General features: G+C 33.1%; 1 protein-coding gene across 5 annotated transcripts in view; it reads left to right on the forward strand.

Moving 5' to 3' along the window:
- The window catches only part of LOC140445361 (putative inorganic phosphate cotransporter), a 97,853-nt gene extending 86,996 nt beyond the window's left edge, over positions 1 to 10,857 (forward strand). For all 5 annotated transcript variants that reach the window (XM_072537339.1, XM_072537337.1, XM_072537341.1 and 2 more), the window contains one exon: positions 10,635 to 10,857. In XM_072537339.1, the coding sequence (XP_072393440.1) occupies positions 10,635 to 10,654 (20 nt within the window). In that variant the 3' untranslated portion in view covers positions 10,655 to 10,857. The remainder of the gene's footprint in view (positions 1 to 10,634) is intronic.
- The last annotated feature ends 15,562 nt before the right edge of the window (positions 10,858 to 26,419 follow it).

Raw genomic sequence — 26,419 nt, forward strand, 5'->3', positions numbered from 1 at the left:
TCCCATCCTTCAAGCGCTCTTCTCATATGCTTTCCATATATATTAAATAATTTTGGAGACAGACATCCTTATTTGACACCTTGTTCTTGATGAAAATAATTTGATAGTTTTGTGTCAAGAACTTTAACTGTTTCATTAGTGTGTTTGTGCAGTATAGTCATAAGCGAAATTAAGTATTTTGGTACGCCTACTTCTTTCAGTATCTGCCATAAGTTTTGCCATTTGACCCTGTCGAACGTTTTGCGATAATTAATCTATAAAACAAATATATAGTGAAATATTAAATTCCTTAGATTTTTCTATTATTTGTCCTATGTTTAGAAGATGTCGAGCACCTCTACCTTTAGTCCAATTCGCTCTTGGGGTATTTCGCTTTGTAGGAAAGTTTTTAGTCTCACAATAATATTATGTGTAGCAATATTTTGCTGGCATGTGAGATAAGGTTTAAATTTATTATCGTTACTGTAGATTTTGTGTAGTCATCAAGCAATTACTTGTAATGTCATATTTTGTTACTGTGCAAGTAAAGCAATTTTGTTCCGGTTTCTTTTATTCTTCTATAGCTTTGAACGTTGCTGCTGTTATTATATCTGGACCTGCTGCTTTGTTATACTTGAGTTTACTGATCGCCCGTCCTATTTCAATTTTGATATTAAGTTCTTCTTCGATTTTTTCAGGGGTTTGGTGAACGAGTTCCTGGCCTTGATCATCTTTATATAGATCCCGGCAATATAATCTCCATGTCTCTGCTGTCTTTTTTATTGGTTCTTATAGTTCCTATTTGGTCTTCAATGGTCCAAGTTCTAGGGGTCTCTGATATGTCTTGTATTTTTCTAAAGAGATCTCTTGGCTAATTTTTTTGTTCGTGGCTTTTAATTGTTTAGCGTATATTGTGATTGTATTGCTGTTTATCCCTTTCGCTTATGCATTTTTGTTTTTTAAGATAAAAATTTGAATATTCTTTTAATTTTTTTAAAATTTTTGGCCTACTCAAAATAATTCCCTGTTACCCCTTTTAAGTGATGTGAATTGTACAGTATATTGTACATTCTGAACAAACGGTGTAAACGACCTGTACAATATATTGCACATTGTGAGTAAATTGTAGTAGCCCTTGCGACTTTGGAAAACAAAATACAATTAATTAAATATCATATATCTGTAACTAATTATTTATTTGTATGATATAACATAAAACAATTTTTTTTAAGTACCCAAGTGTATATTGCACTTTTTACAAACGAAATTGGTTCTAGAACCACATTTAGGGAATTTGCACCTAGAAGAAAACGATTTGTCATCTATAATTGGCAAATACCAAATCCATCCAGCCTTACTTCTGCTGCTGGTCTAGTTTCTGTTTTTTGTTTTTTTCTGTGACGAAGATGACGACGATTCTCTTGTATCCAAAGGACGTCCCCGTTTTCTGGAGGATACTTTGTCTGATTTTATCAAAACTTCAGCGACGTATGCCCTAAAATGAACCAAATCCAATATTTTCTTGGAATACATAAAGTAATCGCCTTTTACCTGTATTCCAGCCAGGCATGAGAACAGACGATATCGATACTATGCGTAAACATACAAAGTGTCCACTTCCTGGAACGAATAAAGGTTCTGTATGAAGTAATTAAAAAGTCACATTTATCAACGCCGCCTATACGTTGATTATATTTTCTAATTACTTCAAGTCGTTTTACATAAATATATTGTTTCTTATTTTTGTCCCACCGTGAACATTCATCTTCTTTTCTTACACCCATAAAATTAGAAGTCATAAGAACACTTTTATTGTCAAACCACTGAGTAAGAACAACTTCTCCATCACCACTTGCATATTGTACGGAAAATCCACGACCTTTCTTTGAAATCTCCTTTTCAAGCAGCAAAGACGGTTTGCTAAACCTATCTCCTCTTGCTGTACAAGTAGCATAAATATTTTTATGCGGCAACAATTGCAATAAATTATAATTGAAAAAGTAGTTATCGAAAAAAAGTTGAACATTTGGTACTGCAATTCTTTCAGATAATTTTAAAACTACTGACGCTGCTAATCCAAAAACTTTTAATTGATTTTTGTCCAATTTCGTTGTAGCCCCTTGATAAATGGGAAAATCATAAATTAAACCACTAGAACCACACAAGGCAAACATTTTAATAACCCAAGGTTTTGGCTTTTTGCCATATACTGCTTAACATTTAAATGTCCTTTGGATGGTACAATTTGCTCGTCTACGCATAGTTCAGTTTCGATCGGCAAAGACAAGCATTTGGATCCAATTATATCATACAAAGGTCGTACCTTCCAAAAGCGATCCTGATCGGTTTCACCAACATTTATTCTTTGGGTATCTACAAAATGTAAATGAGTCCTTAGCGAATAAAACCGATTTATTGGCATACTTTCAGAAATTTGTGGTACTTGTAATTGTGGGCTCTAATAAAATTTTATACGTGTATAATGTAAATTTCCCATCAGTATATGAATTCCAACAAATTTTTTGAGTTCGCCCACATTTGTCGGAGCAAATTTTTTCATATTGTGAACTGCAAACAAGTTTGTATTTTCTACCATTATTTCAAATAAAGCATCTATTCTGTAAAATATTGTCTAAAATAAAAATATGGACTTTCAAGCTTTACGGTATTTTCTTGCTGTTGAGTATGCCAATTGATGTACTTTGGTGTTTCATAGCGGTCAATTTGGAGCCAAATAATATGTTTCTTTTCACTCAAATCATTGTTTGTCAAGAATCTATCAATAATTGTCTTACTTGATTCTACTCTTCGTTCACATTCCGATGTAGTTGCTCCAGCATCTTCAAGATGAGGTGATCTTTCCTGATTTTCAACTAATTCGCCTAAAAAAATAACAATTAATTTATTTCACAAGAGTTAAAAATCACAAATACCTTCTGTATGCTTTAAACTTCTTTCCTCTCCCTTGCCATCAACAGCAGAACAAATAACTTCCCCGTTGTCTGTACTGCTTTTCTTCAACTCATTATCATCACCACTGCTAACTTCTTACTCCAAATCCCCCCAACCATAATCGTCATTGTTGTCATCACTAAGCCCGTCAATATCTGATAGGCCGGCCTCAATTAGCTCTATTAGTTGTCTTCCATGTAACGGCTTTCTTTTACTCATTTTTATATGTATTTTAATACTGCAAAATAAATGAAGTATAAACAACTGTAAATGATGTCTGGTTTTGTAACATACCTGTCGACCTCCGTATGTTTACACTGTACAGTATACTGTACACTAATGTTTACTCAAATATAGAAAAAACAAGCAAACTGATCGGAAAGTGGACCGTAAATGCAAAAAATACAAGTGTTCCTAGTCATCAACAAAAATATATCTGACATTAGCAACCAATCTGTAATATTAAAAGCCACCTTACATCCAGACACTGAAGTAACCGTCACAGCAACCTACTTCCTTGAATTTCATTTTTTTTACTTTAAACTAATCAACGCTAGATGGAAGCAACTGTTTGAAATTAAAACTAATATGTATACATTATAATGTACATTATGAATAAAGCGGATAGAAGTATCTGGTCACGCCATTTTGATATCAGTAAAGTGATGTGCAAGATACTGTACACCATTAGCGAAAAGGTTAACAGCCTTGTATCTTCGTTTTATTTCTTTTTTGAGGTCTCTTAAACTAGCTTTTCTATTTGATAAAGATTTTTTCTATTCTTAACTATTGTAAGAGTTTCATCTGTTATCGAGTGTTTCTGTTACACACGATTATTTACTTTTTTGAGAATAATTGGTGTATTTACACAATGTATAATAGTCTCCGATATTACTTGTGATATACCCTTACCTTATTTAACAAAGTAAAAGACGCAGGAGAACATGCTGCCAAATTAAAATGGAGCTTCGCCGGACACAATGTCCGACTGAAGGATAAGAGATGGAACCACGAAATACAACAGTGGAGGTCATGGTTAGGAAAGAGAAGCCAGTGGAAGACCACAAATGAGATGGTCTAATGACATTAAGAAGATCGGAGGACACAACTGGAAGCAAGTTGCGCAAAATAGAAGACACTGGATTGATTTGGGGGAGGCCTATGTCCAAAGTTGGATTGCTTAAGGCTAAAGAAGAAGGAGAAGAAGAAGAAGAAGAAGAATACCGTTACCTATAGAGGGCATACTTTTTTGCACTAATTGGAGCAGGTCGTCCTTCTGCTTTTATTCTCTTTGTTTCTCTCCGTTTGTTGTGCGCTTTAAGTTTGAGCTTTATTTTAGCTACGAGAAGAGTATAATCTAAATCCGATATCGCGGCTGAATATGATTTGATTGTTTAAGTTGATGATCTCCAGCAAATATTAGCGAGGATGTAGTCAATTTGATTTCTAGACATATCTTCAGGACTTTTCCAAGTATAAAGTCCGCGTATATGATGTTTAGTTCGAGTATTTATAAGAGGTTATGTATTTGTGATAGCAAACTCGATTAAAAACCCTAGATATCATTAAAACTATTAAAAATATTTACCAAAACAACAAAATGGAAATCAGAATAGATGAACCCATAGAAATAGGTAGCAGAATAAGATAGGGGAACTCATTTAGCCCTATGATCCTCAATTTATTTATGGATGAAATCATCTAAAGCGTTAAGAAAGAAACAGGATACATAATAAAAAACAATGGAGTAAAAATATCCTAAATGCAGACGATGCAATATTGATAGCCCAAGATGAAGATAAGCTGCAAAGTCTGGTGCACAGATTTAACACAGGAGCAAATTTAGTATGACAATCTTGTCTTAGAAAACTAATACAATAGTAATCGGCAAAGAACCAATCAGATATAAAATAGATATTGATGGTATCAGTATTGAACAAGTAATGGAAATAAAATACCATATAATTACACTGCCCCCCAACTATAAAGACTTAGAAAAAGGTGAGAGGTCAAGTACAAGAAGCAAATAGACTTTAAGGATACCTTAATAACACTATATATATATATATATATATATATATATATATATATATATATATATATATATATATATATATACAGGGTGAGTCATGAGGAACTTTACATACTTCTACCATATGTAGAGTCCCTCATGGAGCATATCATGTGGCCACTAAAAAATGTCAACTCCTCTTCTTTATTAATTAACAGGGTGATTTGTGTAATTGACCATTTATTTCATTTTACTGTAGTGTTTATACGGCTCATTTGATTTTTTTAATTTTTGCATGATACAGTACACTACTATCAAGCATTCGACTGGTATTAGCTAAACTAAAAAATTCCAGGACTGGCTTTGGAAAAATTAATTTAGGGATTCGTATTAAATATTACACCCTGTATATATTTTTTTTAAAATGCAATAAGTGATTTTCAAACTACATAAATAGCCAATGAAAACGACATATGCGACAATGTTGTCGCACTTTTATTAAATTTTTAGTGAACGATCAAATCTTACCAAAAATAGAACAACCATAATGAAGTATCAACTTATAAGGTATTAATTTAAACAAATGTTATAAATTTCAAAATTTTAATTAAAATGAGTTCTTACAACATAATCTAATACGTAGAAAATTAACATCTTTAATGTCACTTTGTATTATCCCTATGATAGAATCAATTGTTTTTCAATTTTAAATTTTTACTCATAAATCATATTGGGGCATTATTTTCGATAAATAATAAATTAAATTGGTTAAAAAGTCAAACCTCTTGTATGTGTTAGTTTTTGTTGATTGTAAATGATTAAAATTTTATGTCAAATAATAATAAATTGCATCAACTGTACTAAATAAAAATAAATCTAAAAAAGTTTAAAATGAAGGTTGGCGTTAACCGTTTGACGTTTCTTGATATTTTATACCCATTGTCATTATTGTCATTATCCATTGTTATTTATGTGTACAAGAATACATATTTCTTTTGTCATATCTACGTTAAGTACATTGTGTTAGTTTTGGTAGAGCTTTTGTTACTTTCGTTCAAAATGCCACATAAGTTTTCGACCACAGAATATGCAGACATAATATTTGTTTATGGATTCTGTAATGGGAATGGTAGGGCTGCTAGTAGAGAATATCGCAGGAGATTTCCTAATCGTCGAACTCCCAGTCATCCAACATTTGGTTCAGTTTTTAATTATTTGCGAGAAAATGGCACTTTTCCTAGTGGAACAACAGAGCGACATGTAGATGAAGCGCAGGAAGATGACATTATGGACGCCGTTACTATGAACCCTACAATAAGCACTAGACAAGTAAGTCGAGAACTCAATGTTACTCAATTAAAAGTAAGTAGAGTCTTACAAAAAAATAATCTATACCCATATCACATTCAAATGGTTCAGCGACTACATGCTGGAGATGAGGTCGATAGGTTGGAATTTTGTAGATGGATTAACAATAATCGACCAACGCTATACAGAACACTATTTACAGATGAAGCCCAATTTACCAGAGACGGGATAAATAATTCACGAAATTCACATGTGTGGACAGAAGAAAATCCCCATGCTATTCGAGAACGTCGTTCTCAGTTAAGGTTTTCGGTTAACGTGTGGATTGGTGTCATAAATAACCAATTAGTAGGTCCTCACTTTTTTGATGGTTCTTTAACAGGGCAGGTCTATTTGAACTTCCTACAAAATATTTTGCCGAATTTGCTTGCCAATGCGAACGTTGCTATCCGAGGGATGTATTTTCAGCATGATGGGGCACCCCCACACTTTTTACTGGCAGTGAGACAACATCTCAATAATGTTTATGGCAACAGGTGGATAGGACGTGCAGGTCCTATTTCGTGGCCTTCAAATCCCCTGATTTCAATCCCGTTGATTACCATATTTGGGGACGATTGAAGCAACTAGTTTACGCAGTGAATATTAATAACCGACAACAATTAATTGATAGAATTATATATTGTTGTAATACTATTAGAAACGATCCCCAGAGTATCCGTAATTCAATACGTCAATTAACAATTCGGTCAAAAAAAATGTGTACAGGCTGCAGGGTTCCATTTCGAAAATCTATTTTGAATTATTTTTATTTTGTTACCATTATTGTATCTTTTCCAGTTCTAATTTATGGGTTTATCATAACTATGTACATATTTTTAGTTTTTTTTTTAAATTGTTCTTCGTTATTGTTAGTAGTTACTGTTTTTTGTTGTGCAGTGACTCAGTTTATCATTTCAATTAAAATGTTTGAAATATATAACATTTGTTTAAATTAATTACCTTATAATTTGATACTTCATTATGGTTGTTCTATTTTTGGTAAGATTTGATCGTTCACTAAAAATTTAATAAAAGTGCGACAACATTGTCGCATATGTCGTTTTCATTGGCTATTTATGCAGTTTGAAAATCACTTATTGCATTTTAAAAAAAATATATACAGGGTGTAATATTTAATACGAATCCCTAAATTAATTTTTCCAAAGCCAGTCCTGGAATTTTTTAGTTTAGCTAATACCAGTCGAATGCTTGATAGTAGTGTACTGTATCATGCAAAAATTAAAAAAATCAAATGAGCCGTATAAACACTACAGTAAAATGAAATAAATGGTCAATTACACAAATCACCCTGTTAATTAATAAAGAAGAGGAGTTGACATTTTTTAGTGGCCACATGATATGCTCCCTGAGGGACTCTACATATGGTAGAAGTATGTAAAGTTCGTTATGACTCACCCTGTATATATATATATATATATATATATATATATATATACAGGGTGAGTCATAACGAACTTTACATACTTCTACCATATGTATATATATATATATATATATATATATATATATATATATATATATATATATATATATATATATATATATATATATATATATATATATATATATATGGCGAGAGAGACACATTAATACTGAGATGGAGTCACGAATTTATAAAATTAGTGTAAACCAATAATGACATATATCTCAAAAACAAGACCCAACACAGCCACAACACAAAGGCTACTGGAAACGGTAGAGATAAAAGTACTAAGAAGAAATTCAGGAACTACATTAAGCGATCGAAAGGGAAGTGAAGACATTATAAAAAAATGTAACGTACAGTGTATGGACGACTGGAAATTAAATAGAATAAAAAAATTAAATAACCACATGAGCAAAATGGGGGAGAGAAGTGTCATCAAAATAGCAAGAGACAAATCACTAATCGACAGAAGAAGCATCGGACTACCGCGCAAAAGATGGAGTAACAACCTTCCATAGAGGTATTAATCCGCCAATGAAAAAGCAGAATTTTTTAGAAAGAGGAAGAAGAAGAAACATAAACTCGATTAAACTATCTCCTCTTTCGTTTCTCTAACCTATGTCAAATTTTCCCACTACATTCTTTAGAATTCATTGTCATTCTGTGTAGTATTACCGACTTGTGCGTTAAAGTCACAGCTTAGCACAGGTTAGCTTTTCATTTGAAATGTTGGCAATTTGTTTGTTTTTAATTTTTCGTAGAACTTTTCGACTTTTATGTCATCTGCTGTGCTGGTTGGCGCATAATCTTTTATGATATTGAGTTTGCCTGTCAGTTTAAGGAGAACTGTCATCTCGCTCAGAGCTTTGAATTAGACGACATGTTTGTGTAATTTTGGTGAGACCAGAACGGCAACAACTGTCCGGTTCTGGGTCTCACCTCTAGAGAAGTAAACAATTGCCATTATCATGATTTAAAAAAAAAACATAAAGAGGATATTGGACAGATTCCTTTTATACAACTCTTCTCACTTATGTAATTAAACTTCCAATTCCCTCTTCTACGTTAATTAAAAATTCAACAAATCATTTATTTACACCGGAAAAAAAGTGCTTACCACTCGATATGAGATTTTTATGCAGTATCTTTGTATTCCGTAGAGCAATCAAGGAGTATATTATCTAAGTGTTACTACCGTATCGAGGAATTTTTTGAGGACAGTTGTGCTAATTGACAGCCTAAAAACGCAAAATTATTTTACACAAAATCTGTACACCGTTGAAAAAAATGTTTCAATTAAAAATTGTAGCTGAGATAATTTTAAATAAAAATGGTTAAAAGCATTTTTTGTGTCGAATGAACCGTTCTCTTAGAAACAACGGCTGAAGCGAACGTCGACTTTGCATGTCAGTTACGCGCGAAATCAGTGTTCAATAAAATTTGTATCAACTCGACCGTAAAAATTCTATATCTTTTGATTCAAGTGACCTATCGACAAAAATCAAAATGCGTTTTTAAGGTTAAGAGTTATGCTTTTGTATGCAGTTTTTTTATTTTGCCACAAATATACTCAGATTTTATACAGGTGTTAAATAAATAAACTTGGCGCGATTTTCGCCATTTTTTATGATTCTCACGAGATTAATACAATATATCCCTTTCATTGACTGGTCTCTATAAAGTTTGAATTATTAGAGCCTAATCTTTAAAAGCTATGACATTAAATTTTAGTTTTGCGTTTTAACAACAAATATGAGGCATTTAAAATATGTATTAAAAAGGGTGGATTTAAACTTTCACACAACAAACGATATAAAACACTTAAAACTTTTTTTTCGATTACACCAGTACATTTTTCAAAATAACAAAGCTATTGCAGTAATCTACACCTAAAACAGTTTTCTTAAATTAATTTTTTGTGACGTGTGATCGTTTGTAATGTAAAACATTCAATTCTGCGTTTTTTATTCATATTTCAAATACCTCATATTTGTTAGCACAACTCAAAATTGAAATTTCATGTCATAGGTTTTAACGATTCAACTCTAAAAATAAAAAGTTTACTACAGCTGATCAATGAGAGTGATCAATTTTATTGATCTCACGAGAATCGTAAAAAATGGCAATAATCGCGCCACGTTAATAATTTATTTAACACCTTTATAAAAATTAAGTTTATTCTCGGTAAAATACAAAAACTGCATACGAAAGCTGCACTCTTTTCCTTTAAAACTCATCTTGATTTTTGTCTATAGGACATTTGGATCAAGAGATATCGAATTTTTACCGTCCAGCTGATACAAATTTTATTAAACGTTGATTTCGCGCGCCTAACTGCCATGCAAAACCAACGGTCGCTTCAAGCGTTGTTTCTAAGAGAACGGTTCATTCTACACAAAAAAAAAAACGTTTATAAACATTTTTGTTCAAAATTATCTCAGCTACATTTTCTATTTAAAACATTTTTTTCTATGGTGTATAGATTGTGTGTAAATCGATTTTTTCACGTTTTTACCCCCCGCGAAGCGGGTTTTAGGGGGAAACCCGGGGTAAAAGTGATAAACTTTTTTGTAACTTTTTTGGGGTCCCAAAATTAATATCCTCTACAAAATTCAGCTTGCTCGTATGACTTTTAGAGGTCAACTTTCTGACGACTGGACTATTATGGAAATTTTATAATTAGTATTTTAATGTATCTGTATTAAAGGAATTGAAAAAAAAATGAAGGAAATATTTCTTATCATTTTTTTGATCCACAAGCATTAGTATCTATACTGTTTACAATTGTTTGTAATGTTTTTGTTTACAATTGTTTCGCCATATTGCATAATTTTATATTTAATTAATTTTATTTGATATTAATAAAGTTTTAATATATTTGTATATCACTTTTAGAGCAACGAATAAATCCATAAATCCAGCACCCAAAAGTATACTCGAGATTAAGTTTATGCTACATTCAGTACACAGAAGACTGATACTATACGATATGAACAAAACCAGCAGAGCGTTAAAGTCTGTTTCTCTACAAAGAATGGTTAAAATTTTATATGCCTTGTGGGCAAAGTATTTTATTTTTTAAAATTGTTTTTATCATTATTAAAGCACTTAGTTTTAATCTGTCTTTTAATTTGTCGTAGTAGGTCTTTTGTTATTCTATTATCATCATAGTCATTACCATATTGGCAGATGAGTTGTGGTTCATCATTGAGCTTCAGCAGCTTAGATATTCTGATCTATGATACTTCTGTTACTGTACTGCCCAGTATACTGCTTATTCAGACTTGTGTACAGGTCAGAATAGGTATATGAAGATAAGTTTATCTCTGTTGAAACTTGTACAAGGTCCAGAATTTAATATCAACATCACAGATCTTAAATTTTTGGTATCAGCCTCCTTTCAGCCAAATGATGGTCAATTTGGTACAATCAAAAGTGACAGCAGACGTCACAGTGTTATTTACTATCCAGACGTGTGGATTGATATCATTATAATCTCTAAACGAAAAGAACCCTGGTTTGTGGTAACTGAAATGCAACATCAAGAGTATTTGAGCACAGCAGGTTTAAAGAATATGTTTACCAACCGGAAAGTAACCACTAATGGAAGCAACTTTAGGTGGCTTTAAATAAGATGATTTCGATTTCAAAAGTATCAACCCTTTTTAATTTTAATTTCAGGAAAATAAAAAAAAAACTCAATATATTACAACTGAAATAGCACGTGCATCATTCATTAAACTTGAAAAGTTTCTTTGTTGAAGGGATATAAGGTTAGAACTACGCCTGAGAATGCTTCGATGTTACGTGTTCTATACTCTTCTTTATGGCTTGGAAGCGTGGACACTAAAACAAGTCCATCTGAATAAGTTGGCCGCCTTTGAATTTTGGTGTTACAGAAGAATCCTACAAATATCATGGATTCAAAGAATGTCAAACGTTGAAGTAACTAGAAGGATAGGAAATGAGGCGGAAATAATATTAGCTATCAAAAGACGAAAACTTGAGTACTTAGGACATTTGATGAGAGGGCAAAAATACGCATTATTACAACTTATTATACAAGGAAAAATCCGAGGAAAGCGAAATGTGGGAAGACGAAGAATATCCTGGATTAAGAACTTAAGGAAATGGTTTGAATGCAGTAGTGCAGAACTTTTTAGAGCGGCAGTCAACAGAGTCCGCATAGCCATGATGATTTCCAACCTTCGATAGAAGATGGAACTTAAAGAAGAAGACAATTATTACAACTGACATCAATTCATAACCTCAATTCAAAAACACAATTATGAGCCAGTTTGCAATTAGAAAGGTTGCCAGTACGCATCTTTCTTCGTTTGCCTATAAATATTTCTGGAGAAAGTTCCAAGTGTCTTGAAAAAGATAAGTATAGTATTACATAGAATTATATTGTACTATATGTGTGTCAATGTATATTTCTGTTTTAATAAAGCATAACTTTAAAAAACTAGTTTAAAATGTTTACGTCTAAAGTGAGGTTTTTTCCCGTTAAGAAAGTTAACGGATAGTTACTATTTGTTATGGTTTGTGACTCCCCGCCCAAAATTCGGTATCGTACTCTCACAAAAATAGCCTTTTGCAGTATCAAATGTCCCAGTTTACGTACATTTTACAAAGATTTTTTTTTTCAGTTTGACAGAGGCCGAAATCTCGAAAAGAAATTAAAAAAAATTATGTAGATGGCTATAGTATAACTGGAACTAATGTGTTTTTCAAAGAATCTAACAATAAACGACAAATGACTTTACAGTATATTAACTCCACACGTCAGACCAATATGCTAGTAGATCTTTTCGACGTCAACATTGATTGAAGTTTAACAAGTTACTCCAAAATCTTTTACAGATAACACCAATGTACAAAGGAAATTTAAAAACTCCAAATATTTCTGATAAGGTCTTTCAATGGTTAAAAAATACTCTTCGACAAGAGAAGAGGACACCAGAATAATTTACAAGTTTAAAAAATGTTATATTTGATATAAAGTCGGCACTAGTCTTAAATAATATAGAACGATGTGAAGTTCTAGATACACTAGAATTTATTCCAATAGAAATTATCCAAGGAGAAGCTAGTTCCGAAAGTAAGTTAGATTCTATGATCAATAAAATACACAGAAACTACAGAAAATAATAAAAGGTAAAATATTTAAGGTAAAGCATCTAATGTGGAAAAAAAGCGAAGTAGAGCAAAGTGAGAACGCGAAAACATTACGTCTACACGGTGAGGGATAAGAAGGGCATAGAAAATTGGTGGAAAGTATAAGATCACAAAGGGTGGAAATCAACCAAAGATTGGTCTAAGGTGTCAGTTAAATAAATGTAAGAAAACATGAAAAAATTGCTCAGAAAATTTCAAATATTACTAAATCTCAAATTTGTATTACTTTTCGAAACCAGTGACATCTAGGACAGCACGAAAGTCATCCCTAGTGACACAGGACGTCCTATGGACGTTCAATATACGTCCAGTTTTGGTTCGGACGTCCCTGGACGTAAAATGGACGTACTTGGGACGTACGAAGTGGGACGTACTTTGGGTGGACTAAATATGGACGTTCTCTGGACGTCCGAACTCGGACTTTTTCTGGACGTCCGACATTTACCAATTATTATGGGATCAAATAGTAAATATTTCAATAAAATAAAAAACTATTTACGTTAATAAAATAATTAAAAGCGAAAAGGTTAAATCATGATTAATTAAAAATTGTATAGTTTAATATATCCAAAACATGTTTTTGTTTTTACGTAAATTGTAAAAATCTTTTATTTCTAGTTAATTCGTTACAATTGTTTTATTATTCTAGTTATCGCGATGATATATGTTTGCTAATTCTAATAAGTAAAAATATGATTTTTATTAACAAGATGAATCTTGAAATCATCTTTTCAAAGATTACATGTGGTGGTATATACTCTGGCTGGGCAAAATAATGATGATATTAATAATTGTCATCTCATACCTATTTAAACAAATGGCACAGTTTATTATAATATTATTAATGCTTAAAAGAAATATAAGAATTCTATTTAAGCTGTATAAAGTGCAAATGGTGTGAATTAGCAACTTTCTTTGATGCTTGCTTTAGTTATAGTATATCGTTAAAGGTTTGGTACCATTTGTTAGGTTACTTCCGAGTTTGGTTTTTATTTTATTTCAAAAAGGTAAGTGTAATTTTTCCTAAAATTAGTTATGTTTAAAAGAAAACGATTTGTTTCGAAGCGTCATCAACAGATGATGGTTAAGAAAAACGTAGATAATATTGTTGAAAATATTAATAACCCCGATATTCCTTTTTCTTCAAACCTTTCTTCGTAATCCCTAACTGATCATTTTGATGAGAGTTTCAGTTCAAATAGTTCAGGTTACAATACTTCCGATTTAAACTTTTTATTAACATGTTAAGTACCTAAAATAATCCAAACTACCACGTGGACGACCATTCTGGTGATCCTTTACAAAGATCTTCTTTCAATTAAACTGAAGAAGGGTCTAAATATGGTTGTAACGAGAATTCTGTAGAACCTTATCGAGATGTTTTGAATTTTTCTAATAAGTTATGCAACTGGACTTTGTCCTTTATTACTAGGTGATTTATTAAAAATTCATAAAGAAGTTCCTGATCTTTCTCATTTGCCTTCATATGCTAGAACCCTTCTTGCTTCACCCAGAAAACAAATACTCTGATTCATACGATTAAAATTTCAAAGGTATTTTTATCTCCGCAAAAAAAACAATGTTAAAGAAATTTGTGTAAATTTTGATGAAATCCCACTAAAAAAGAGTTTTAGTAGTCAGTTTTATTCTAGTTTGTGTAATTTATTTATATATCCTAAAATTGTAGATTTAATAGGCATTTACCATGGTTATGAGAAACCAAAATTTGCAAATGAATATTTGATTGATTTTGTAACAGAGGCTGTTTTTTAATAGATAATTTAAGCTAAAATAATTAAGCATGGATGATCAAGTTTGTGGGGTAGTAAGATTACTGTTACATGTTGATTTATATTTTAGGATAATGAGCTTTCCAAAATTGGTGAGGAGACCATAAACGAATTTGTTAGTAGAACCCTTAAGAAGCTGATCTGCAATAAAATTCAAGGAAAATATAGTTAGCTAGGGAAAAATCAATATAAAGCTTTTGAAGACACACATATAGCTCTGATTTTAAGAGGTTTGTAACTTGTACACATAAATCAATTTAAGGTACATTTAAGAATTTACATTATCGCTTAAGTAGCCACATACAGCTGATAAAGTATATCGTTAACCGTGTCTTATATGTAATTTAGATGGCAAAATTTACCAACTCACAAATGTTCGGTCTGGCTATGAGATTGCTTTAAGAATTACAGCTAGCTTTATGAGATGAAGGTTTGTTGTTGGCCGTATATTTTATTTATATACTGTTATTTTTGTTTTTTAAGTATCAAAATGTAATTACTGCTCATTTGGTCATTAGAAATAAATAGCAATGATTGGGTTGGTATTCTTCTAGTTCACGTGAGATTCATTCAAACTACAGCACTTGAAATTCATGTGTTTAATTTTACGCCTTTGAATGATGATTTATTCACAATCTTCTTAGTCGTTAACCTGATGCAGGTATCGTGATATCATGAAGCTATTAGCTAAATTATTATTATATATTATTATTATTAGCTTATTCACAATAAGCGAAGTCTAATGAGCTTCATCTGAAATTAGTTTGTTCAATTTATGAATGCACATTAATTTTGTTTTCAGATGCTGCTTGGAATAACTCCAAAACCAGCGTTGCCATGGGGAAGGAAATTGAAACTTGATAATGAAATATATGAAAGATCTAAAGAGAGGGCAGATTAAATTTAATTTCCATGTTGCATTAGCAAATATGATAATTTTGTAATGGTTAAATTGTGTGGTTGGTGGACAGAAAGGGACAGTCAATTTTTGAGACATTTTTATTTATTAAAAATAGGTACCTAAAAATTTATTTACTGCTGAAATAAAACAGATAAAGTTCCATATTGAGTATTCTATTTTTTTCATTTTCATACTTATGATTTTAAGTTTAAACCTCAACAATTGACTTGTCTGGTTTTTATTGCCGATCACATAATTGTGGGAAGAATTAGAATGGAAAGGGATAAGGGAAGTTTAATGGTTCTGTTTTTAGTGAGCCACAGTTTCAACGATTTTGCCAATTTCTTTAGCAGTATTCACAATCCTTCTTTCTCCTGTGTAGACAAGTGTAGTCAAAGATCCCATATCAGTCACAGCCATATTCACTCTTTACCTATTAAAATTTGTGGTATTCTAGCATGCTTACAGTGTCTTAATACCAATAAAGGTCTTGGTCCAGAAGGAATATCTTTACTTATTTTTAAGGAATTTTTTTCTTGATTTTACCCTTATCTCATTGATTCCTAATTATCGTTCCATTATAATTCTTTCTGCTATTCCTAAAATTTTCGAGGCTTTACTGACTGATTTTTTGAGTAAATCTGAAGAATCACCTTCATACTGGTCAGCATGGTTTACTGTCTAGTCGATCAACTTCTACTAATTTACACTAATTATGTTTATGACTGACTTGTCTACTGATTTATCTACAAGCATCTACTGTTCTTGTAAATTGTGTAGACCATATTCTTATTCTGGTATGATTAATTTCGTGAATCTGGATTCTCTTATCAGAAGTGTTACCTTTCAATCTTTATTTTTAAACTTATTCATAAAAAAACCAATCTCCTGAATTGCTTTACCTAGTTTGTTTTTATATCCCTCCCCATTCACTGCGTCAGAATTTACATTTCCATGTTCCTTACCACAGAACTAATTATGGTTCACACATAGGTATGGTCTGAAACTTTTGTATCAATAGCTTTAGGTACTATTTGAAGCATTAAAGTGCAAAATGATACTTTTTATAAATGTGTAGTTATTTATTTTATTCATGTATATTTAACCCTTAACTAGTCGCTACATGGTCAAAAAGACCGCACGTATTAAAAATTGCGAATATTTCGGAAAAAAATTACATTTGGCAACCACGGCCTTCAGTAGCTTACTCATTCGATACAAGGAGCCTCAGTACTAAATCAGAGTAGCGGGAGGTTTGTTGATTATTAGTTACAGCGCAAAGGTCATAATTTCCGCGCGCGACTAGTCAGCTAAAAAGTTTTTATAAATCGTTTTATTGTATTTCTTATCACCTTAAGGTATGTATAAACGCTACTTTTTTTAAATAATATACTATTATACGTTTGTCTTATTGTTTAGTAACCTTTTGAATATACCTCTCTTTCTTTTACTATGTAATTAGTCATCAAATTTTAAATTACTTTGCAGCAAATTGCTATTACGATATTTCATAATTTTCTTTGTTCTATTATTGAGAATCAAATATTACTTTTTTTTTAATTTTAAGGTACAGCAAACTTTTATATATATCTTGTTTGGCTTTGTTTTTAGAATGGACTATGGGACGGAACAAAGGAGACTTTAAGCCCTAATGGAAGAAGAACCGCTTGATATAGAATATGACGACGACGATGACGAGAATGAGGTAAATCCGGAAGTTATTGATGAGAGGTCGGAAGATTCAGAAAGTGAACAAGAACAGGATTTAGAGGAAATAGGAGAAGTTATACTGAATAATGTACAAGAAGAAACTGTTTTTAGGGGAAAAGATGGTACAGTGTGGAGAAAGCATCAAAGAAAAAACAAAAGGGTACGTACGAGCAATCCTAATTTAGTAAAATAATCACCTGGGCCTAATAGATTTACGAAAAAGTTGAAAGACATTTATGAAATATGGAGTTATTTCATTGATGGGGACATGATTTAGATAATTGTAGAATTCACTAATAAATACATTGAAAGTATAGCAAGCAATTTCTCTAGGGAGAGGGATACAAAGCTTATAAACCCATCTGAAATTCGCGCTCTTATAGGCCTTTTATATTTGACAGGGACATATAAAACCCATCACCTAAATACAGAAGATATCTGGCAAACTAATGGCGAAGGTATCGAAATATTTAGACTAGTTATGCCCTTATTCCGATTTCGGTCTCTTTTAAGATGCATTAGCTTTGATGATAAGGTCGATCGTGAAGAACGTAAGAGACTGGATAAGATGGCCGCCATCTGAGTATTTTTTGACAAATTCGTCGAAAAGTGTAAATCGGGATATAACTCTTCGCAAAATTTAACATGCGATGAAATGCTTCCTGGATTTTTAGGGAATTGCCCTTGGATACAATATATTTCAAGCAAACCCTCAAAGTATGGGCTTAAAATTTTTAGTTTATGTGATGCTGAAATGTATTATACCATAAATATGGAGGTTTATGTGGGTTGTTAACCAGATGGCCCATTTACTGTAGACAATTTCCCGAAAGAAGTTGTAAAAAGAATGTGTGCGCCAATAAAGAATTCTGGTTCAGATCTTGGTTCATTAGCATTCCTTTAATAGATGTTTTAAAAAAAGAATTTGGATTGACTGTTGTGGGGACCATTAGAAAGAACAAAAGGGAACTGCCCCCTGAATTACTCCAAGGATCTCGTCCTCTAAAATCAAGTATGTTCGCCTTTAGCGATACATGTACCTTAGTGTCGTATATCCCCAAAAAGAATAAAGTTGTATTGCTTGTTTCAAATCTACATGATGACGACGCTATAGATAAAGAAACATTTAAACATTATAAACCAGAAATTCTGACGTTTTATAACAAAACAAAAGGCGGAGTTGACGTCGTTGATCAGCTATGCTCCTCTTATGATGTTTTGCGAAAAACAAGACGTTGGTCCATGGTAATCTTTAACACCATAGTAAATATCGCAGGCATTAATTCGCTAGTAATTTATGCAAGTAACAACCTTGCTGATAATAAAATGCCTAGAAGAAATTTTTTGAAGTATTTATCATTTTCTCTTATGGATGAACATCTATGGGTCCGAGCAACAGTAGACAATTTAAATAGAGATCTGAAGTTACGTATTAAGGCCATATGTAATATTCCTAACACAGACGGCACTCCAACGAATGAAGGAGTACATGGTAGATGCTACTTTTGCGACCATAACAAGAACCGGAAAACGACTGTTTCCTGCTGTAAATGTAAAAAGTTTTTATGCAGAGAACATACACGTGCAGTATGCGAATAGTGAAACAATGAACTTATTCGGATTAACTAAAAGTTTGTTTTTTTTTTATCGGAGTAGAAAATAGTTTTTTTTAATGTTCTGTCCAGTGTTTTTAACATTAGTTTACTTTTTATATTATTTTGCAATATGTTACTCTACTTGTTAAACCTTAATAAAATCGTGTTTTACTTCAACTGGTTCTAAATACTTTTATTAACACAAACTAAGAAGTAAAAGACCAAACGGTCGTTTCGACCGCGCGCGACTACTAATTTTCAAAAATTTCTAGCGACTACTAAAGGGTTCATTTTTATCTGTAATTTTGTGTATATTTCTATAATATTGCATTTTTGTATAATTTTGACAGTGAATTTGTTCTATTTGTTATTAATAAATAAATATATGTAATAATAAATGTTAGTTCCTTTAAACATTTATGTTTTATTACTCAAAATTATTTTATATTTCTATATTGTTGCATTTTTGTATAATTTTGACAGTTGATTTGTCCCGTTTGTTAATAATAAATAAATGTAATAATAAATATAAGTTCCTATAAACATTTACGTTTTATTTTTCAAAATACATTCTTAATATGCAAAGTATGACACCACTTTTAGTACTTTATATAATGGCGTTGACGTCTAATTTACATCCTCAGAGCTAAAATAGACGTCCGAAAACAACACAAAAGTCCGTCATGTAAGTCCTCCAGACGTATTATTTTTTTTTCCGATTTTTTTTTTTAGCCCTTTTTCTATCCGAATTGTCGAATAAAGGCCTCTCCCATTTCTCGCCATTCATCTCTGTTGTGTGCTAGGCGTTTCCACATTGGTCCTGCGACTCTTTTGATATCGTCGCTCCAGCGCATTTGAGGTCTTCCTCTTGGTCTCTTCGCATCGTACGGTCGCCAGTTTCCGACTTCTTTGTTCCATCTACCATCTTCGAGACGTTCGTTGTGTCCAGCCCATTTCCATTTTAATTTAGCTGCTTGTTTCGAGGCGTCCTTTATTTTTGTTTTGTTCCAGATTGCTTCGTTCGTTTGCCGATCTGTTAGTGAGATACCAAGCATCTGTCGTTCCATGGCTCGCTGAGTTTTTCGAATCGTGTCCATGTTCTTTTTTGCGAATGTCCAGGTTTGAGCTCCGTAAGTGAGAACGGGAAGGATACAAGAATCGAACACTTTGGTTCGAAGGTTTTGGGGTATCTTTTTGTCTTTCAGTATGTATGAGAGTTTTCCAAATGCGGCCCATCCCATTCTTACTCGTCTGCTTATTTCGGTAGTTTGGTTTTCTTTGTTTACCTTGATATTCTGACCCAGATATATGTATTCTTCTACATGTTCCACTTTTGTTCCTTGGATGGTTATCGTCGGTTGATCATCTTTATTCGACATTAGCTTAGTTTTACTCAGATTCATTTTCAGTCCTTTTTTTATGGATTCCGTATGAAGCTCATCGATCATCGTCTTCAGTTCTTTCCAGCTGTCGGCTATTAGTACTACGTCATCTGCATATCTTAGCTGGTTTAAATACTTTTCGTTTATTGACAGTCCCTTCGTTTCCCAATTTAGTGATTTAAAGATGTCTTCAAGTGCGGCAGTAAATAGTTTTGGGGATATGGTGTCTCCCTGTCTTACTCCTCGGTTGATTTTTATTGGCCTCGTTTCCATTCCGTTATCCATCGTGACTACCATTTCAGCGTGTTGGTATATATTATGTATTAATATCCTATATCTAGAATCTATTCTGCTGTTGACCAGTGCTTCCTCAATAGCCCATAATTCTATGCTGTCAAAAGCTTTCTCGTAGTTTATAAATGCTAAACAGATTGGTAAATTGTATTCGTTAACTTTTTCTATTAGGACCTTTAGTGTGTGAAGATGGTCACATGTACTGAACCCTTTTCTAAATCCGGCTTGCTCTACTGGTTGATATACATCGACTTTGTTGTCAATCTATTTGTAATTATTTTTGTGAATGTTTTATAAAGTTGTGATAGTAGTGATATTGGACGATAATTTTTCAGATCTGTATTGTCCCCTTTTTTGTGTATTAATATTGTGTTAGCAGTATTCCATTCCCTTGGTATGTTTCCTTCAAATAGACATTTATTAAAAAGTATTTTTTTAAGGTCCGATTAAGGTCCAGTTAACGTCCTGGTACGTCCATCGAACGTCCCCTCGGGACATAAAATAGACATCCATAGGACATTTATCGCAGCGACATTCAAACCAATATAGGACGTTAAAAGGACGTCCTTGGGACCAAAGAGGACGTTCGAGGGACGTCCTTAAAGTCCGCGAGGGACGCACTATGGACGTCCACTGGACATACGTGTGCTATTAGGGATATATTGCTACTTTGGTGAATGTAGTGGACAGCAAGAAAAAAAAGAAAGATCTAGAAGATGAACGTCTTTTTATTCTTACCTAAAAAGCACTCGATAAACGTAGTGATGAAACCACACTTATACCAATCGTTACTTGTAAGCCAAGTCTCATCATCCAGCTTCACAAATTAATTCAGTCATTAATACCCTTGTCCTCAGATTAATACGCATTTGTGATGATGCAAGTAGAGCCGCTGAGCTTTCTAGTTTAAAACAAGCCCTTATCAAAAATGGTTACCGCAAAAATCTCAGTAATACGAGTATCTACAGACATCAATCTTCCACTCAACCTCAACCCAAAGACTCAGAGCCCCATCATACGAAAGCTTTTTTTTCGTATATCAAAGGTGTCACTGACAAAATCGACAAAATTCTTAAGTCAAGCGGAATAAAGACAATATGTACTTCCAACAAAAACATTCATCTCTTGTCCGATGAATCCAAAAAAAACATTCCAAATGAACAACAGGGGGTCTATGAAAGTCCTTGTGTAGACTGCCCCCGATTTTAGATAGGCCAAACAAATCGTAGAATCCAAAATAGGGTTTATGAACATTCCATTTGTGTTCGCAATTTCGATTTAATTTTAGCTCTAGGTCAACACCATCTTCATATGGGTTACAAGATTTATTTTGACATCTCTGGAACTATAGTCCCCATTCGCTTCTATAAACCAAGAATTATCCGAGAAGCTATATAAATTGAAACAAGGCGAAATTGTCTTAATAGAGAAAATGACGGCATCCAATTACCCGATATGAAGACCTCTCATAAAGAAAATAATGTCCGCTTCACCCTTTAATCAAAATCCCGTCGTCAGAAGACTTTGTGTTAACATCCACGCCAACTTACACCCAAACCACGTAACCATCGATGGTATAAATGAACCGTCCGCTGTTTCCAGTAGCATTGATTAGTATAGTAGTGTCTGGGGGCTCGAAAATAGGAAGGGGCTCTAACTTGGCTGCATCGTTTACACATATTTTATTATACTTTTTTTCCTTTGTTGCGAACTATGCCAATTATTTTACTGTTAACTCGCATTAAGCTTTTTTTATTGATTGCAACGTTCTAAACATTTGGCATTCCTTTCCTTAGGTAGTTTAGCTTCTTCCATGGATGTGTTAGTTGTTGTAGAAATCTCAGAGTTTCCTAACATAATTGCCACAAATGGGTCGCATTGCTTATGTAGTTATCCTGTTCCAAGTTAATATTCTCCTACTCTAACTTAAATGCACTGTACTTATAACGACCAAATAGTCGAATATAAAGGGTGTTTGTTTAGAGGTATAGAAATATAAGTTGGTAACACTTTTTTAACTGTTGGCAATTTTGACAGCTGTCAAGTGATTTATGTTAAGTTGATTTAACATTTTAGCATGACTAGACTTCAGCGAACTGAAATCAGTTCTCCTGGAATATCAAGAAGAAGCAGAAATAATCTGACTTGACAATGGCAAGTGTGACCTTGCCGAAACGTCGCCAAAACAATGGTTTTACTAAAAACCAAAACTATTTCACGCGGAGTCAAACCCGGAAAACAAACAACTGAAACCACATATAGCTCCCGCGGAGATTTCAAATCCAATATATATATATATATATATATATATATATATATATATATATATATATATACATACATATATGAATTAGAAGATTTAAGAAAAGGAAGGTTGTTTATTTTTTTATATGGTGCAATTAAACGAAATTCCATATCGGACAGAACCAGTTTGTTTTAATATTTAAAAACTAACATAAAACATTTGTAAGATAATGGATTTCTTTATAAACCATAACAAAAATAACTTTAAAATAATATTTTTTGAACTCTTTATCTTATATATACAACCTTTTATTTTACGAGGTCAATCTAATAAATACCTACATATTTATTAAGATTTTTTAAATAAGCTTTTTGTGGTAAACATATTTTTTAGTATCTGTAAAATATTTTCAATTTGTCTATTTAGCTTGGAATAACCTAATTCTGTAGCAACAAGAAAAAAATATAATAAATAGGTCAAGGATTGAACAGACATAAATGAAAAAATAATCAATATAGATATCAAAATAAAAGGAAAATTCTTTTTCTTTTCTTATTCCTTAGTTTTTCCCTTTTTAGGGGTCACTGTTCCTTACACTTCGTCGCCACTCATTTCTGTCCATCAGGTCTTCTTCACCTTAACCTTTTTTTTACGTCGTCTGCATTATAGTCCTTTTATCTTCTTCTCGGTTTTCCGCTACCTCTCCTTTCATCAACTTCTAACAGCTCTATCCTTCGTCCCACATAGTTTTCATTTCTACGTCTGACATGACCAAACCATTGCAATCGTTGTTCTTGATTTCTTAAGGCTGTAGTCACCGGGCTCTTTCCTTAATTAAGTCGTTCCTGATCCTGTCCCTTTTAGTCCTACCCAACATTCACCGTAACATTTTTTTTTCAGCTACTATCATCTTCTTTTCTTATATATTCTTTACAGGCTACACTTTACCGCCATACACCAACTTAGGTCTCACCACACTCTTGTATGTCTTTCCTTTCAGTCCTTATCCAATTTTTCGATCACAAAGTATCCAGCTCATTGAGTTCCAGGTAAATCAACCAGCCTGTATCCTGTGGTTAATTTCTCGATATAGTGTCCAATTTTCCCTTATATAAAGCCAAGGTATTTAAACTCTCCTACTCGTCCTAGGTTTTTTTCAAGCAATTCTATGTCCAAAAACATTTCTTTTACTCCTAAGCACATATGTTCCGCTTTAGACCTGGTAGTTTTAAGTCCTTCCTCTTCAGTAGCCCTTCCCCAATTCTCCAACTTCTCTTTTACCATATCTTTGCTATGCTCTACTAACACGATATCATCATCAAAGCGCCTTAACCAAGGAGCCCCCTCTCTTACTTTTTCTGTCAGTACATCCATAACAAAATTAAACAGGTAGGGACTCAGTGAAGAGCCTTGATGCAAACCAACTGCCACTGGAAAACTTTCGGTCAATTTAAGCCTTATGTACTTCTCAGGAACACATTTCTCTCTCAAATATCTCTATAGTTCTTGCCTAGGGACTGTGTGGTACGTCACCTTAAGATCTGTAAGTATCAAATCAAATAAGGCATCCATTTTTCTCCTCCCTGGCATAAACCAATACTGTTATCCTATAGATGTCTCTCTACTTAACCTTCGTTCTACCGGTCTCTCTCAAATTTTCATTGTATGCGACATTAACTTTATTACTCCATAGGTCTTACAGTCCTAAATGTCTCATTTATCTTTATAAAATAATACCCTCACACTCTTTTTCCATGCATTGTACATCCTTTTATCCTCATATATCCTACTCATCATTTGCCGCAAAATATCAATCCGTTGCTCTCCTAGAGCCTTATAGCAATGCTTTATTCCTGTAAGAAGATCTTTCCCTAGCAATAGTTACAGCACGCTTGGCATTTTTCTTTGCTACTTTGTACATATCCTTACCTTCCTCTCTTTTAGACCTGTCATACCTCTTTCTCCTCCCTAACCTTTTGTTGCCTTATGTTGCTTATGCATTCTGTTGTTCATTGTTTCACCACCAAGTTTCCTTTTTCTCTAGGATGCCCTTTACCAGATGTTTTTTATAGCACTTCCTCTTCCACCCGCACCACAACTTTACTGTTGGCTTCACACCAGTCATTTACGGCATCTTTTTCCTCCAGCTCTTCCAGCACTCTACTCTAAGACTCTTGCCAAATTCTTATCCTTTAGCTTCCACCACTTTACTTTCTTGTGTCCTACTTGCTTCACTCGCCGGCTCACCCCTATTTCCTTATCCACTATCACCGGTCGGTGTTGACTAGCTACACACTTACCCTTTATAGCTTGACAGTTAGTATTTATACTGACAGTTAGTATTTATGTAATATATTTTAGCTGACTTCCTCTACACATCACTAAATGTATCTAACTTTTCTTTTCCTTATTACTAGGTAACATATTGGTCTTTAGTCTTTATAAAGAACGTATTAATGACAGCAAAACGTCACAACTGCCACCACAAAGTTAATAACACTATTTCCTTCATTATTTCTTACTCATATCTCCAAACCGCTTTGTCCATCAATATGTCCATTAAAATTACATCCAACAAAACACTTTTTGTCTACAGGAATCGCGAACATCTTTCAATTAAGGGCACTCCAAAATTCTTCTTTTTTCTGTTCTTCGCACCCTAACTCTGGGACGTAAACACATAATATGATGTTTTCGTTGGAATTGCCTGTATTCAGTTAAACACTCATTATTTTATAACTTCTTCTGTGTTCCTTTTCCAAGGTGTTTTGGTACCTTTCATTCTTTGTTTAAAATTATACCTAGCCTATTTCCGCTGTGATTGTTTGAACTACTATATATAAACTGGCATTCATCTTCAAGATTTCTCTACTTATTACCTTTCCAACAAATTTTCTGCACATAAAGTACACCAATCCCTTTCCTCTGCATAAAATAATTGAGAAAATGGTACAAACATTTCGCGCCCAACCTCCACGCCAACCCCCCTCCCCCCGTCAACCTACACCCAAAGTAGCAGTAGTGCATTGATTAGTCATCAGTGTAGTAGTGTCTGGGACCTCGAGAGACTGAGACCTCATAAGTCCTTAAGAAGACATCAGAGAGGATGTTGAAAGCTTGGCGCAGTAATAATCGACGAGGTTCAACCTGGAAACCTGGTATATATATATATATATATATATATATATATATATATATATATATATATATTATATATATATTTAGTTATTAATGTCCAGATTTAGCGATACGGCTCACACTCCCTCTAAGGAGAAAATTCACTCATCCCAGATGCCTACTGTATCAAAAGGATTGAGTTCTGGTGGGACTCTTTCCATGTTATCGAGTCCTAGGTGACTTGGTACGTCGGTGTGTCTCCCAAAAATTTTCGCACGCATCTGGACGTCGAAAGTAGCACAGCTTTCTGCATGATCTTATATAGATGTTCATTTAGACCCAGCTTTTTATGTTTTCTAGGAGGTTCTTCGGAATCACTCCAGTGGTAGAAAGAATAATAGGTATCGTCTGAGTACTTTCCATTCTCCATTGTCTCCTTATTTGTATTTCCAGATCTCTGTAGTT

Source organism: Diabrotica undecimpunctata, chromosome 7, assembly GCF_040954645.1.
Source record: "Diabrotica undecimpunctata isolate CICGRU chromosome 7, icDiaUnde3, whole genome shotgun sequence".
Lineage (NCBI taxonomy): Eukaryota > Metazoa > Arthropoda > Insecta > Coleoptera > Chrysomelidae > Diabrotica > Diabrotica undecimpunctata.